We start from the raw sequence: 14453 nt of genomic DNA on the forward strand, positions 1-14453 counted from the left end.
TTGTGAAGATTCTGTGGTTCTGGTTAGCTGGGGTTGAAGTATCAGCTGTGATTAACAAGATACCAGAATTACTAAAGTGAAAACTTTGTATCACTGGGACTATTGATGCTGGTTAGCTGAAGCTAAGAAATTAGCGGTGATTAAGAAGAGACCAGCATCACTGAGGTGACATCTGGGAAGTGTTTTCTGAGAGTACAAAGAGGCTGTGTTCCAGAGATAGCCAAGGTTGTACCTTGTGCTGCAGCAGGACTTGGTAATGTGTAAGAGTCATCCAGGTGGTACTGGTTTTGACAGCACGAAGGGGTCATGAAGAGCAGCTGAGGCTAGGCATAGTGAGAGGCCATGAAAGGCCAAAAGTGAAGGTGCAGTCTCAGTTTGCATTTGATAGCCCAGGACTGAAGGTGTCATGCAAAGGAGTTGAGGCTTGGCACCGTTAAGACAGTCTATGAGAGGCTATTGGTAAAGCCTAGTTACAGCAGTGTTTTGGGAATGGCAGTACCATGCAATGACCACCAAGGACAGCAGCAGCAGTGGAGTACAGGCATCTGGAGCCCAGAAGACAAGATGTGTGCTACAAAGGGCAGAGCTGGAGAGGTGACTCAAGCCCTTAGAGGAGCCCAGAAGATTGTGAGTTGGATCCCAGACATTGGTTTTGCTTTTGATTGTGACTATGCCCTGATATTTTTCCCTCTTGAAGGAAGAATGTATTTTAGTGGAGCCCACAGTTAAGAGACTTTGAATTTTAAAAGATATTGGACATTTTAAATAGATTGAACTTTTAATATGTAAAGACTGTGGGACTTTAGATCTTGGGGATGAATAAGAAAGTAAGGGTTGAAGCTTAATAGTGATGTGTTTGTGTGTCAAGTTGACACGGGGGTCAATTGTACTGGCTGGTTTTATGTGTCAACTTGACACAGGCTGAAGTTATCACAGAGAAGGGAGCTTCAGTTGGGGAAGTGCCTCTATGAGATCTAGCTGTGGGGCATTTTCTCAATTAGTGATCAAGGGGGTAGAGCCCCTTGTGGGTGGTGCCATCCCTGGGCTGGAAGTCTTGGGTTCTATAAGAGAGCAGGCTGAGCAAGCCAAAGCAAGCCAGTTAGGAACATCACTCCATGGCCTCTGCATCAGCTCCTGCTTCCTGACCTGCTTGAATTCTAGTCCTGATTTCTTTTGGTGATAACAGCAATGTGGAAGTAAGCCAAATAAACCCTTTCCTCCCCAACTTGCTTCATGGTCATGATGTTTGTGTAGGAATAGAAACCCTGGCTAAGACAGCTGGCTGACCAATAAGCTTCAAGATCCTCCGTGTTCTCTGTTTCTCCAATGCTCCAAGCCTATGCTACCAAGCCTGGCTTTTTATGTAGGTTGTAGGGCTAGAGCCCAGCTCAACATGCTTGTAAGACAAGTAAGTACATTGCCGTCCACCAGGCACTTTCCCCCAGCCCCAAGCTCATTTAGCTATCAATATTTCAAATTTTCAGTGTTAAACAGAATACTAAGGTGCCTATTTTAATATGTATTATATGCAAATTGGTTCTATAAGGGACAAAGTTGTGAAACACGGAGTCAAACAAATACCTTTCCTCCAGGAATTCTCAGAGCCTTTAATGCACTGACACACAAGGCAAGTAAGTGTTCCTGTAATGTATTTGATCACAGAATGTTTGAGTAAGGACTCATGTAAAGCACTTCTGGGAATGTTGCAGCTAGTAAGAAAATTTTAAATTTGATTTGTGTATTTATAGTACATGTATATTCCTTAAATCAAGGAACACTTGTGAGGGCTTATTTACAATACAAACTGGTCCCTGGCTACAGATCACTACGTCTTTCTGTCCAGCCTTTCATAAGCAACCACATTTAACTCTGTTATTACTAGCGCTGGTGTATTTATAAATAATATGCCAAAAATAAAGTTCTTTTTCCTATTTTAAACATTACTGATTTCCTGTTGTACAACATGAAAATTCGCTGAATCCCCTCCTCCCTTTGACATAAGCATACTCTATTGTGTCCAGCTCCCCAAAAAGCTGTAATCATTAATTCTGCATTCAAGGATCATAATATTCTGTGAACATTGTTTGTAACTGGGACGTGCTATCTTATGGCCTGTTCTGAAAATTGCTTTCCCTTGAATATTTGCCGCCTTCTTGCTTTCTTAGGAAAAACAAAACCACCAATAACCCTATCTGAATGAATTTAGCATCAACTTCACCACCACAGCTTTATAAAACTGCTCAACACGGTTAGACTTATCAACCTGCTTGTTTCATTTCCTCTTGGAAATCCTGCTCTTGACAAGTGTTGAACCCACTTGGTGACGTCCTGCAGGGTTCCGGCCACCATCACCCTGGATGCTTTCCTCCTGAACAGGGTGGAGCTTCTTCCTGCATGGTTGGCTCTCCTGTGTATGGACTATATTCTCCAGTAATTTCTTAGCAAAGTGTACATGTGAGCTAATCCAGAGTTCTTCTCTACTTGGAAACAATTTTATTTCCTTATCTCTGATAAATATTTTGCTAATATCCACATTCTAAGAACAAATCACTTTTCTTTCCTTCTCTTCCTTCTTCCTCTTATTTAAATATTTATGTATTCATTTATTATTTTTATAGCATAAGCTTTATAAGGAAGAGAAGAGCATATCTCTCCACACTGTCTTCAGTGCAGTAGAGCCCAGTTCTGGGCTCTTGCTCTCGGCCCTCCATGGAGAGACTTCAGGCTCTGCCCCTTAGCACACCCTCCGGGGCTCTAGTTACCTGACCAGCATCATGATGTTCAGAGGCACATTCTTCTCTTAGGCAAATAAATGCAGTGGAACAAGAGCGTGGGCAGCATCTCTGAACACTCACTGATTAGAATGGACAAGCCAGGGTGCACCTTTCTCAATTCCACATAGCACCACTTAATGAAAGTCCTGGCTGCCTGAAGTGTGCTGACATAAGTGGATGTGAATTCACACAGTCCCAGTTTTGCACCAACCATCTCTAAGGCTGCCATCTTTGTTAGCCCAGAAATAATTATTTAGTTCCAATGTGTTGGAGATGAAAGAAAGAAAGAAAAAAAAAGTCTGATTGCCAGGAGAGCCAAGGCAGGTCGGGGCCTGTTGACAGATTTCCCAGCCTTCTGAGGCATGGAAAGGTAAGAGGAGGTGCACCTGGCATTCAAGGCTAGGGGCTGAAGTTTCTGTTGACCTTGGTGGAAAGAACAGAGACTTTTGGGATGGGAAGGAATGTCTTGTGTACATTTTAGCAAATTGTTCCTGTTAGCTTGTGGCTTTGTTTCCTAAGATACTGTAAAGTACATAAAGCCTAAAAGAATTAAACTCAGGGCTGCCGCAGTACTGACTGGACAGCCCTCTGGATTTTTTTTTTTTTTTTTTTGGTTTTTCGAGACAGGGTTTCTCTGTATAGCCCTGGCTGTCCTGGAACTCACTCTGTAGACCAGGCTGGCCTCAAACTCAGAAATCCGCCTGCCTCTGCCTCCCAAGTGCTGGGATTAAATGCATGCACCACCACTGCCTGGCACTAATCAAGTTTCTTTTAAAGAGATATTTACCTGCAAGCTTGAGAAAGGCTGCTAGTTTTAAGTAGATAACTTGGCCCTTTGGAAACTAAAAAATGAAACTCTTTTCTTTATTACCCTGAAAGAAATTCTCATCACTTCTATCTTACAGCTAAAAACATTGATGATAAGCTATTTGCAAAAAGCCAGGAAAAGAGGAAAAGAAATTGTATTTATCTTCCTGACACAGGGATTCCTGTGCCCAGGTTGGCCTTGAGCTTCCAATCTTCTCCCCTCTGCTTCCTGAGTTCTACTGTGTACCACAACATATAGCCTAAGTGCATTTGTGTTATATCTCTGAATTAACTCAGTAGTCACCACTTTAGAATAAAAATATGATCCAATTTAAATAATAATAAATCAAGTGTTTTCACTAGACTGGTATAAAATACTTTGGCATTTCTCAATACTGTACACACATGTCTTGAGCATTAATAAATATCTGGGTTTTTATTTCCAGAATAAGTCTTAAAAAGTCTAACCAAAGTATTAGTTAATTTAAATTTCTTACCCTTTAAATGCCTCACGCAAAGTCTTGGCTTTAGAACTATCGTGACACTCTAGTACCATGCTTTCCTTAAAAAGGACATTTTTAAATATAGCCTATCAAAGCCTATGAAATGTCTGCTGTCGGTTATAAACTGTCTTCAATCATTACACACCATCTCTCTTTTCCTCCCCCTTCCATTCCACAACTCCCCTCTTTTTGAGACAGGGTTTCTCCACTGGCTGTCCTGGAACTTGCTCCATAGACCAGGCTAGCCTCAAACTCACAGAGATCTGCCTGCCCCAGCTTCCCAAATTATGGGATTAAAGAGGTGTGTGCCACCGCTGTCAGGTATACACCATCTTTCTTATACACTGTAGAATAATTTGTATTATTAATCATATCTAAATTCATTATTAATCGGTATTATCTATCATATCTAAATTTGTTAACAATGTTATTTTTAGAAATCCTTGTATCAGTCAAGAGCATTCTAGATTAAGCAAAACTTTATAAGAGCTCCAAGTCTAAAGTAAATGGCTGATGCCGGGAGCTGGAGGGTTTTGACTAAGTTCTATCTCCAAGAGGGACGTGCTATGCCATTTCAACAGCAGAAGAGACACCAAGAATTCCTCAGTGCATTTAGACGCCCCACCACTCATCTCCTGGCATTGAGTGAGAGCTCTCCAGGGCACTGGTAAAGAGCAGGAGTCAGGTTTACAGCTCCAGGCCCAGCCTCCCTTTTCTCTCCAATCACTTAACTAGGTAAACACTGGAAGGGCCACATCTTTTTATTTATTTAACAGTCATATTTCACCCTGTACTGATAGGAAAAAAGTCACAATACTCATATAATTCTTGTACCAAGCAGCTAAAAAAATAGCGTTGATAATAAAAACATGGAATACTCACCGATTTACAGCTGCACACCTTATACTGTGTCTCAGTTAGGGTTTCTATTACTGGGATAAAACACAATGACCAAAACCAACCTGGGGGAGGGGTTGGAGGGGAGACTTTATCTTGGCTTGCAGTCCATCATGGAGGGAAGTCAGGGCAGGAACTGAAGCAGAGATTATGGAAGAATACTGCTTACTGGCTTGTCTCCTATGCCTTGCTCACTCTGCTTTCTTATACACCCTGCCCAGGGCTGGCACCAACCATCACTCCTTAATCAAGAGGATGCCCCAGGGACTTGTCCACAGGTCACTCTGATGGAAGCATTCTCTTATTTCTTTTGAGATGATTGTAGCTTGTGTCAAGTGGACTGTAAAATTATCCTGCACACTATAAGCGGTGCTGGCTAACACCCCCAGGCTGCTTACCAGGTGCCACACACTATTTCAAGCACTTTGCTAATACACTAATAAAACAATCCTTTAGACATTCTTATTAGTCCACGTTACAGATGAAGAGACCATTCTCTAAAGTTACAGAACGAGTATTCAAACTGTAAAAATTTCAAAGGTCCAAAGCTTTCAATCATGTTTTTTGAAACTCTAGTTGTACCAAATGAACCTTCTTCCATGATGACTTCTTCCCAACAGAGTACTTACCCACTACTAACAATAAAGTCAGAGACTAGCCCCCTACTTCTTGTACCTTGCTGTCATGTATCAGCCTAGAAATCCCCTAGATCATAAGGCTACCTGCTCATGCCAAAGACCTTCAGATGAGTGAGAGGATTCTCAATGCTACCACACACAATCTGACAACCTTGGAAGGAAGGCCAAGTGAAATGTATAAAACACACCTGGACAAGGAATCACTGGTACCCAACCCTTTGTCAACAGTATGCTACATGGCTCTCGGGAGCTCCTTTTCCTGTGCAGGCTGCACATCCTGCTCAGAAGTCCCTCAGGTGTACATATCCACACCAACTGGGCAGCTGACTGCAAGCTACACCACTGTGATGAACTTTGGAATCTGAGTACCAATCTTTTTCCCTATGTGATTCTTAAAGCTGACCAACATCCATACAGACACATGGGGAACTGAAGCCACCCTCAATAGTCAAGAAAACTTTAAAAACAATGTGATGACCCATCACTTCCCCATGCAAGATGCTTTTTTTAATGTCCAATCTTACAGTTCTTTTTTTTTTTAAGTTTTATTTTATTTATTTAATGTGTATGAGTACACTGTAGCTGTACAGATGGCCATCATATGACAGCTGCTGGAAATTGAACTCAGGACCTCTGCCAGCCCTGCTCGATCCAGCCCCACTGGCTCCAGCGTAATTCACTGTAGCTATCTTCAGACGCACCAGAAGAGGGTGTCAGATCTCATTACGGGTGGTTGTGAGCCACCATGTGGTTGCTGGGATCCAAACTCAGGACCTTTGGAAGAGCAGTCAGTGCTCTTACCCGCTGAGCCATCTCACCAGCCCATGGCTAGATTCTGAAGATCTTTTTTTTCTTTTTAGATTTATATATTTTTATATGAGTATACTGTAGATCTCCACAGATACACCAGAAGGGGGGCATCAGATCCCGTTACAGATGGTTGTGAGCCACCATGTGTGGTTGCTGGGAATTGAACTTAGGATCTCTGGAAGAGCAGCCTGTGCTCTGAACCGATGAACCATCTCTGTGCTCTGAAACCCTTATAGTTCTTAAGATTGCTGTATTATTATTCCCACTAGAAGCAAGGGGCATTGAGGCTAAAAGATTACTTTTCAGCACTGTACCTAGGAGGAGACAGGTTCAGGCTCCCTTTATTCTGACTGTACTACTAAAGGGATAAGAGAAAAAAAGAAGGAGCTGCTCTGTCACCTGTCACTGGAGCAAAGCAGCCAGGATTAAATCTATGGGAGCTCTGCCCTCTGCCTCGTTCTCCCTTCTTCTTTCCCCTGTGCTGAGTCCTGCACAACCATGAGCAAGGGATGCTGTGACATACTCCCCACCCCTGCAGCAGGGCGTGGACCTTCATGAGCACTCACACTTGCTAAGTATAAGGCTTATTTGTATATTCTACTTTATGTCCCTCCTCAGGGGAACATCCTCTCTGCCAGATGAATGACCCTGTGATAATCAGAGATGGCACAAGTTCAGGAGGTGAGGGTGTGTCCAATGTCCTTAGTGAAATAGTCCTTAGCAAAATGGTAACTGCTATGAGTTCAAGAATGTGTAATTTCTCACTTTTTCTTAATATCTTAATATGAAAATTAATATTACCAACATATCCTAATCGATTGAAATCCAAAAATATGAGGAATTAGAAATTTGTTGATTGTCATCCAATGGTCTCTCTAATTTGGTAATTGGAGAAATAGGTCCAGTATTGTACAATCTATATACACTGTCAGCTTGTTTGTTCGTGACAGTGTCTGGCTGGGTACAACATAAGGGTCTTGAAATCTTGCTTCTCCTATCTCAGACTCTCTATTAGTAGTATTGTTTATTTCATGTTTTTACACTATACTATGGTTTTCAGGACAGTTTATATATTTCAAAAGTATTCATATACCCAAAAGAAACATAGAGGATTAACTAGGGAGGTGGCTTGTAAGAGAACAACAAAGAGTGAGACTGAATGCTTTGCTTGACATTTGTAACTCTTGTATCAAGTTTGAAGAAGAGGACTTTATAAGTTACTCTTTCTTTGAGATGAATGCTTTTCCAAATTATCACAGCTAATGAACCAAATTCTTACCCTCATGTAATGTCTGTGCCACCCTCCAAGCAGAACCATTGTTCATTGAAACAGTTGGTGAATGACTTTATGGATAGACCATCTTATTACATATATCATTTCTTAAATGAAGTAACCTGTTCTCTGTGAGCTGAGAATAAAGTCACTCACTCAAGTCAAATAGCTTTGACCATAGCAGGAAGTATGTATCCAAAAATCGTGCCTACAGTTCATTTCTTGATGCAGCAGAACTGTCAACTCTCAGCTTAGCTACGATGGAGGTAAAATCCTTTGGTGATGTGAGGGTCATTGAAGTACAGCCTTATTACAATGAAATCCAATATCTATAAATTGTTCTTATTTTGGGCTTGTACCACAGTCCAAGATTTTAAACTCTACTAAATAAATACAAACAAACAAACAAAAAGACTTTATATATTTATGTTCATTTAAGAAAATACTAGTAGTCATTATTATTTTGAAATATACAGTTAAGTTAATATGTTTGGAGTAATTTAAAATTTATATTGAGGAAAAATATTTTCACAGTTGCTATAGATGAGCATCTACATAATACTGTTAAATTGATTGTTGTTTTATATGAAACAACTTTTGCAATACTTATTTTTATTGTAATAATATTTTATAAATTTTAAGGAATATGACAAAAAAGATACTGTAGGTATTGAAGGGGGTCTCTGGGAGGAGTTGGGGTACAAAAGGGAAACAAGAATGTGATTTAATTCTATTTACTTAAAATATGTTTTTAAATGTTAACAAATTCAGATAAATTGAAAAAAAAGAATGTATAATTTCTTAATTACTCAAAATACAAGGATGCACTATGAATTCTATGACGGGCTTCACAGACCTAAAAGAACAGAGGCAGCTGCACTCTATGAGCCAGCTTGTTAGAAAGATAGCGGAAAGAGTGGTGACCATAGGGCAAGATTCTACCTGGCAAGCCAGGCGGTGGTGGCACATGCCTTTAATCCCAGCACTTGGGAGGCAGAGGCAGGGGGATTTCTGAGTTCAAGGCCAGCCTGGTCTACAGAATGAGTTCCAGGGCTACACAGAGAAACCCTGTCTTGAAAAACCAAGAAAAAAAAAATTCCACCTGGCAAAATTTACTGTTGGTGCTTACAAAGGCAGGCAGACTATTGAGTTCAAGGTCAGCCTGGGACTGTTTAGGCCCAGGCATGGCAGGAATGATGATCTCAGAGCCAGATCCCACCCAGCTACCTTACTGTCTGTGCTTAGAAAGGCAGGCAGATCTCTGAGTTCATTTGCCATGTTAAAGAAAATGTACTTGCTGAGATCATAAAATGCTGATTCATGGGATAGTCAAAGGGGAACCTAGAGTAAAGGACCGAATTGATTTGTACATAAAAGACTGGGCTTTAGTCTATGAGTGCTAGCTACCCAGAGAGAACTCCATGGAGAGTGAACACAGCTCTTTTAGAATGTTCCTAGCAGGATTTCAGAGAATTTCTTTCTAGCAGTTTTTCTGATTTTGGTCAGAAAACTCATGAGCTAACCAGAGAGCGTTTAGAATTTCTTCTAACATGAAAGAACTGTTGTTTCTAGCAGAGAGCTGTCTCGAGCAAGGAGCTGTTGAGCAGAAAGCTATCTTACGCAGACTACAGAGCCAAGAGCTATCACAGAGCCAATCTAGGGAGCCATCTCAAGCAGACTAAAAGGCTTGTACATCATGATTAACTTCAAGTGATTCTTTCCATCACTCTAAGCACCCCTTTCTCCAGGCCAAGGCTGGTCCCTGGAAACCCTGCCCCGGCTTCTGACACCTCAGCATGGAATGGCAACATTGTAAATGAATAGTACAGGCTCCAACCTTTGGCTTTAGCAATCCAAACATAGGAATAATAGCATGGGAAGGAAGAAGGCTCAGTGGGTAGAAGCACTTGCCTGATCACCTGAGGGCCTTTATGATAGCAGAGAAACATCTTTCACAAGTTGTCCTAGGACTCACTCTCTCTCACACGCATGCGCGTGCGCACACACACACACACATACACACCCCCCCCCAAACAAACGTAATACTTTTTTTTTTTAAAAATAAAGAATAGCACATAATCAATGTGGAACACTGAGATTACCATGTTGCAGCCCAGGTTTTAAACTCACCTCTTACTTTTCTTGTAACTCTCCAGGTCCTGGGCCTGGGCCTGCTTATGTCTTTCTAACTCACACTGCCCACACAAGTCCTCCAGATGCAGCAGGTGGTTTTCCACCTCTTCAAAACTTGTCTCTAAATGAGCTGAAAGTAAACAACACAAAAAACGAGAAATAACTGTCAAGTCCCAATCACTGGCCAAGAAGACAAAAGTTTCTCTATGGTGTTAGAGCGATGCCTCTGCAGTTAAGAGGGCATGAAGTTCTTCCAGAGGACCCAGAATACACATTAGGGGGCTTGCAACTGTCTTTAAGTCCAACCTCCTCTTCCATCTCCACAGCAGCTCCTACACTAACTAACATGTACACGATGCCACTACACATACATGATTAAAAATCAAATTAGTATCCCTTTTTTAAAGTTTAAACTATTGTGATTGCTTTGTACTTTGTTATTTCGTATTAAACTTTATTTAGGCAAAATTAAACACTGACCAACATTAAAGCACACTTTAATTAAGAAGTATATTTTAAACACGTTCAAGACATACATGTTCAAAATACCTTAAATACTTTACTACTTAGAATGATGAATGGAATAACTTGATTAATCTGATGTTAACTCCAATGACCTCCATATACCACAAACAAACCAGTCTTTTTGTTTGTTTGTTTGTTTGAGACAAGGCCTCACTGTATTGCTCTGGCTATCCTGGAACTCAATATGTAGACCCACGCGTACCTCTGCCTCCTGAGTATTAGTACTAAAGGTGCGTGCTACTATACCCAGTATATGAACAAGTTTTTATATTATATAATGACAAGATAGAAGATATAACTAACATACACCATGCCACTGTAATTTAGTATTTATAACTCCAAGTCATTTTAACATGTTTGCCCTCTGATACATCACAGATATACATACACCTCTGCATGAAAATACTCTAAATACTTACTAAGCTAGTTGTTACTGAGTCAGTCAATGGTGTGAGTGTGTGTGGGGGGGGGAGGAGTATGTATGAAAACAACAGACATTCAGGTCTTGCCACTTAATTAGTTTTGACTATTCTGTCTCAAGATCACAAAACTCTGTACATTATCAGAACATGGAGAACACTTGGTTACATCCTTCACTCAAAATATTAAAATTATTAAACTAATAATATTAAAATATTATTTCTAATAATAATATTAGAAAGATGGCTCAGAGATTGAGACCACTGGTTGCTACTCCAGAGGTCCTGGGGTTCAACTCCCAGTGCCCACATGGCAACTCACAAACATATGTAGCACCAGTTCCAAGGGATCCAACACCCTCTTTTGGCCTCCTTCAGTTCTCAATCCACATGGCACAGACACCCATGCAGGAAAACTACACAGATATATGTGTGTATGTGTGTAAGTATGCATGTATATATAAATATAGTATATGCTTATATACAGTAAAATTAAAAATATTAATATCCCTTTAATAAAACTATTCAAGAGCAAAGTTGTGCGATGCTAATTTGAAGTTCTGCCCAAAGGTAGAGAAGTGGGGTTGTGGTCCCAAGAGTGAGTTGCTGATACATTCCAGCTGGTCAGCTGACAGAAGGCCAAGGAGCTCACTCCACAGCTACATGCAAGAAGACTGCTTATCTTCTCTGACAACAAACAGGTTTTCAGGACTCAGAGTCATAACATTTACTGAACTTCACTAGCATATGCAAGTCACAAGGACACAGTATGAAAGACAGGCCCTGTGCTCAAGGAGATGGTGACCTGAGAGGCAGAGGCGTGAGGGGATCACGGGAGGGTGAGGGTGAGGAGACAGGAAAGCTCTGTGGGCGAGACGAGGGATCCCATATTCAAGAGTTATTAAGTCTAAGAACACAGCCTCCAAGTATAACTTATAGAAATGTGAGTTTGTGAGGAACAAGATGAAAATGTTATTGACATTGATTAATTAGACTGACTGATTATTACAGGTCAACAAAGTTACTCATTTTAAGTGACTTTTAGTTGCTTCTTTCAATGCTGCTGTGTCACAACATTCCTGGGAAGACACAAGCAAATGTCTGCTCACCCCAGATAGGAAACGAATGATAGGCTAAAGTAAGGATATTACCCAAGTTCAACTGGGTAAACCAGTGTGTTTACTGGGGTTACCTATAGGAGTATGAGTGAGGATTACTGTCTCAAAGACAGCTGCATTATCAAAGCTCCCAGTTCGTGGTTCCAGTCTGGACCCTGGAGCACAATGCAGTTTGAAGGTTACATGCAGAGGCCATGGAGAAATGCTGCTTACTGGCTTGCTTCCCCTGGCCTGCTCAGTTTGCTCTCTTATAGAACCTAAGACTACCAGCCCAGGGATGGCACCACCCACAGTGGGCCCTCCCGCCTTGATCACTAATTGAGAAAATGCCCCACAGCTGGATCTCATGGAGGCATTTTCTCAAGGGAGGCTCCTTTCTCTGTGGTAACTCCAACCTGTGTCAAGCTGACACACAGAACCAGCCAGCGCACTGTTTATGCACACTTGGGGAGAGTCAGGGTTAAGGACTTCCCAAAGAAGCCTGTGAGTTTTTACCTCCTAAGCTTAAAGAACTTCCTGCAGGACTTTAATACAACCCATGGCTTACAGTCTCCCTCTAAGACAGGAGGTTTATGGTAAAGGAATTAATAGACAATTGTGATAAAAAGCCTCACAGAAATAAGAGAAGGTAGGAGAGGTTTACTTTGTCTCCCTATTTAAGAATCTGAGCCAGTGTCACATGTGTAAAGGTGGTCGTCTGTGGTGTGTTACACATCAGGGGATCTGAAAGAAGAGTGTTTCACTAGGAAGTAACCCTTAAAGGCCCATGCCTGGTGGAATAATTCACCACCTATGTGTCGTGTCCCAAAGGTCCCATAGCCACCAAAACAGTGCCACCAAACGGAAACCAAATGCTCAAACACATCGCCTGTGGGAGCACTACTCACACTGTGATCTAAATTTTCTCTAAGGAACACTGACAATGCTCCAGAAGAAGAGCAGGGCTACTGTACAACCTAGTGACTCAGACTCACTATGTAAAAGCACAGCATGCTCCTTCACTGTCTGCTACATGTTCACACTTTCTAACCCACCTTTCCGAGCATCAAGGCTACAGGTGAACTCTTCACATTTCAATTTGCAAATTTAGGTTAAGATTTTTGGTTAAATTTTTGCCTGTTTTTAATTGTCTTTGTTTAAGCCAAGAATCTACTAAACCAAAAGAGATCACATTTTCTAACATCCTAAATTTTGTCTCTTCTAAACATCTGAGCTTATAAAAAAAAAAAAGTCCTTTTCTATTTGGCAGGCCGAAGGCTTACGGACATTAATGGGAAGTGAGCAGATGTGACGAGAAGCTCTGCAGTCCTGCTCAGACTCTGGTTCGGCCTTTCTTCAGGCTGCAGTCTCACTGGAGACCACAAGAAACTCTGAGAAAAGTTGATAATGCCCCTGCTCATAATGGGTTGACTCTAGCAAGAGAAATATAGAGCCATTAAATACAAACTTGAAAAATCTAAACTCCAATAAATAAATAATTTGTAGTTATGATTTTTCTAAGGTTACAAATGGTATATAAAAGGAAAGGGGCAAAATGTTGTGTTAATCCTAATTTTCACTACTGCTGTAAAAGAATTATTCCTGGCGTTTCACAAAGAAACGTATCAACAAGGGAAAGTAACCTTGCAAAACAATTTCTTTTTGTAACCAGGCTACACGTCACATCAGGATAGGAAAGAACACTTCAGTCTTATTCTGCCACCAGCGATGCCCCTTTCTAATCCCACTAGCAGAAGCTCCACCTCACAATCTGAAGCCGTAGGCTGATTCATAACTGGCTTTAAGGACAAGGATAGAATGCAAGGCTTGAGTTTCCAGGATTAGGAAAACAAGCACATCCACAAGTTTGTAAGACGAGTATGTTACGGAATAAATATGTTAGCTACCTCCAACGGCGGGAACTGTTTCTCCCACTAATTAACAGAAAAACAAGCGTCAGAGACTCAGCCGGAGAGCTGGTACAATGAGGGTCAGAGAAGCAGTGTGCACCCAGATCTCCTGTAACTGCTCTGAAAGGATCATGGAGCGCACCAAGAAGAGCGGCAGAGCAGGATGCTAAAGGGGATTTCACCATGACTGGTAATAAGAACTAAACCACATTCAACAGGAAAGCAGTCAGCTCTCAGGGATTGTATCGTCACGCACGGGTGCACAGCAGGACGATGAAATGCAAGCTTAGAAACCCAATTCTGCTGTCCTTTGCTAGCTTCAATGTGACACCTGTACCTCGAGGTCTAAACACACACATGGCCAAAGCTACCTAAAGGATGACATATAGGAACACGAATCCTTAAGCTTAGTACTCAGTAGTAATTAAATATTAAAACATAGAGAAAATTTCTATAAAAATTACCTAATTTTTATAAACTGTCATTAAAGCTTTGTTACCTAGGCATGATGATACATACCTGTTATCCCAGTACTGGAGAGCCTGATGCAGGAAAATTATTGAGTTTGAGGCCAGTACAGACTACATGGTAAATTCAAGACAAATTTGAGCAAGATCCTACCTTAAACACAACTACAAATGTACATGCATATGCACATATGTGCGCA

At 41.2% G+C, this 14453-nt stretch overlaps 1 protein-coding gene across 2 annotated transcripts in view; it reads right to left on the reverse strand.

Moving 5' to 3' along the window:
* The window catches only part of Dtnbp1 (dystrobrevin binding protein 1), a 94352-nt gene that overhangs the window by 51878 nt on the left and 28021 nt on the right, over positions 1 to 14453 (reverse strand). For both annotated transcript variants that reach the window (XM_031359581.1, XM_031359582.1), the window contains exon 6: positions 9833 to 9965. In XM_031359581.1, coding sequence (XP_031215441.1) covers positions 9833 to 9965 — 133 coding nt within the window. The remainder of the gene's footprint in view (positions 1 to 9832; positions 9966 to 14453) is intronic.

Source organism: Mastomys coucha, unplaced genomic scaffold (genome assembly GCF_008632895.1).
Source record: "Mastomys coucha isolate ucsf_1 unplaced genomic scaffold, UCSF_Mcou_1 pScaffold7, whole genome shotgun sequence".
NCBI lineage: Eukaryota > Metazoa > Chordata > Mammalia > Rodentia > Muridae > Mastomys > Mastomys coucha.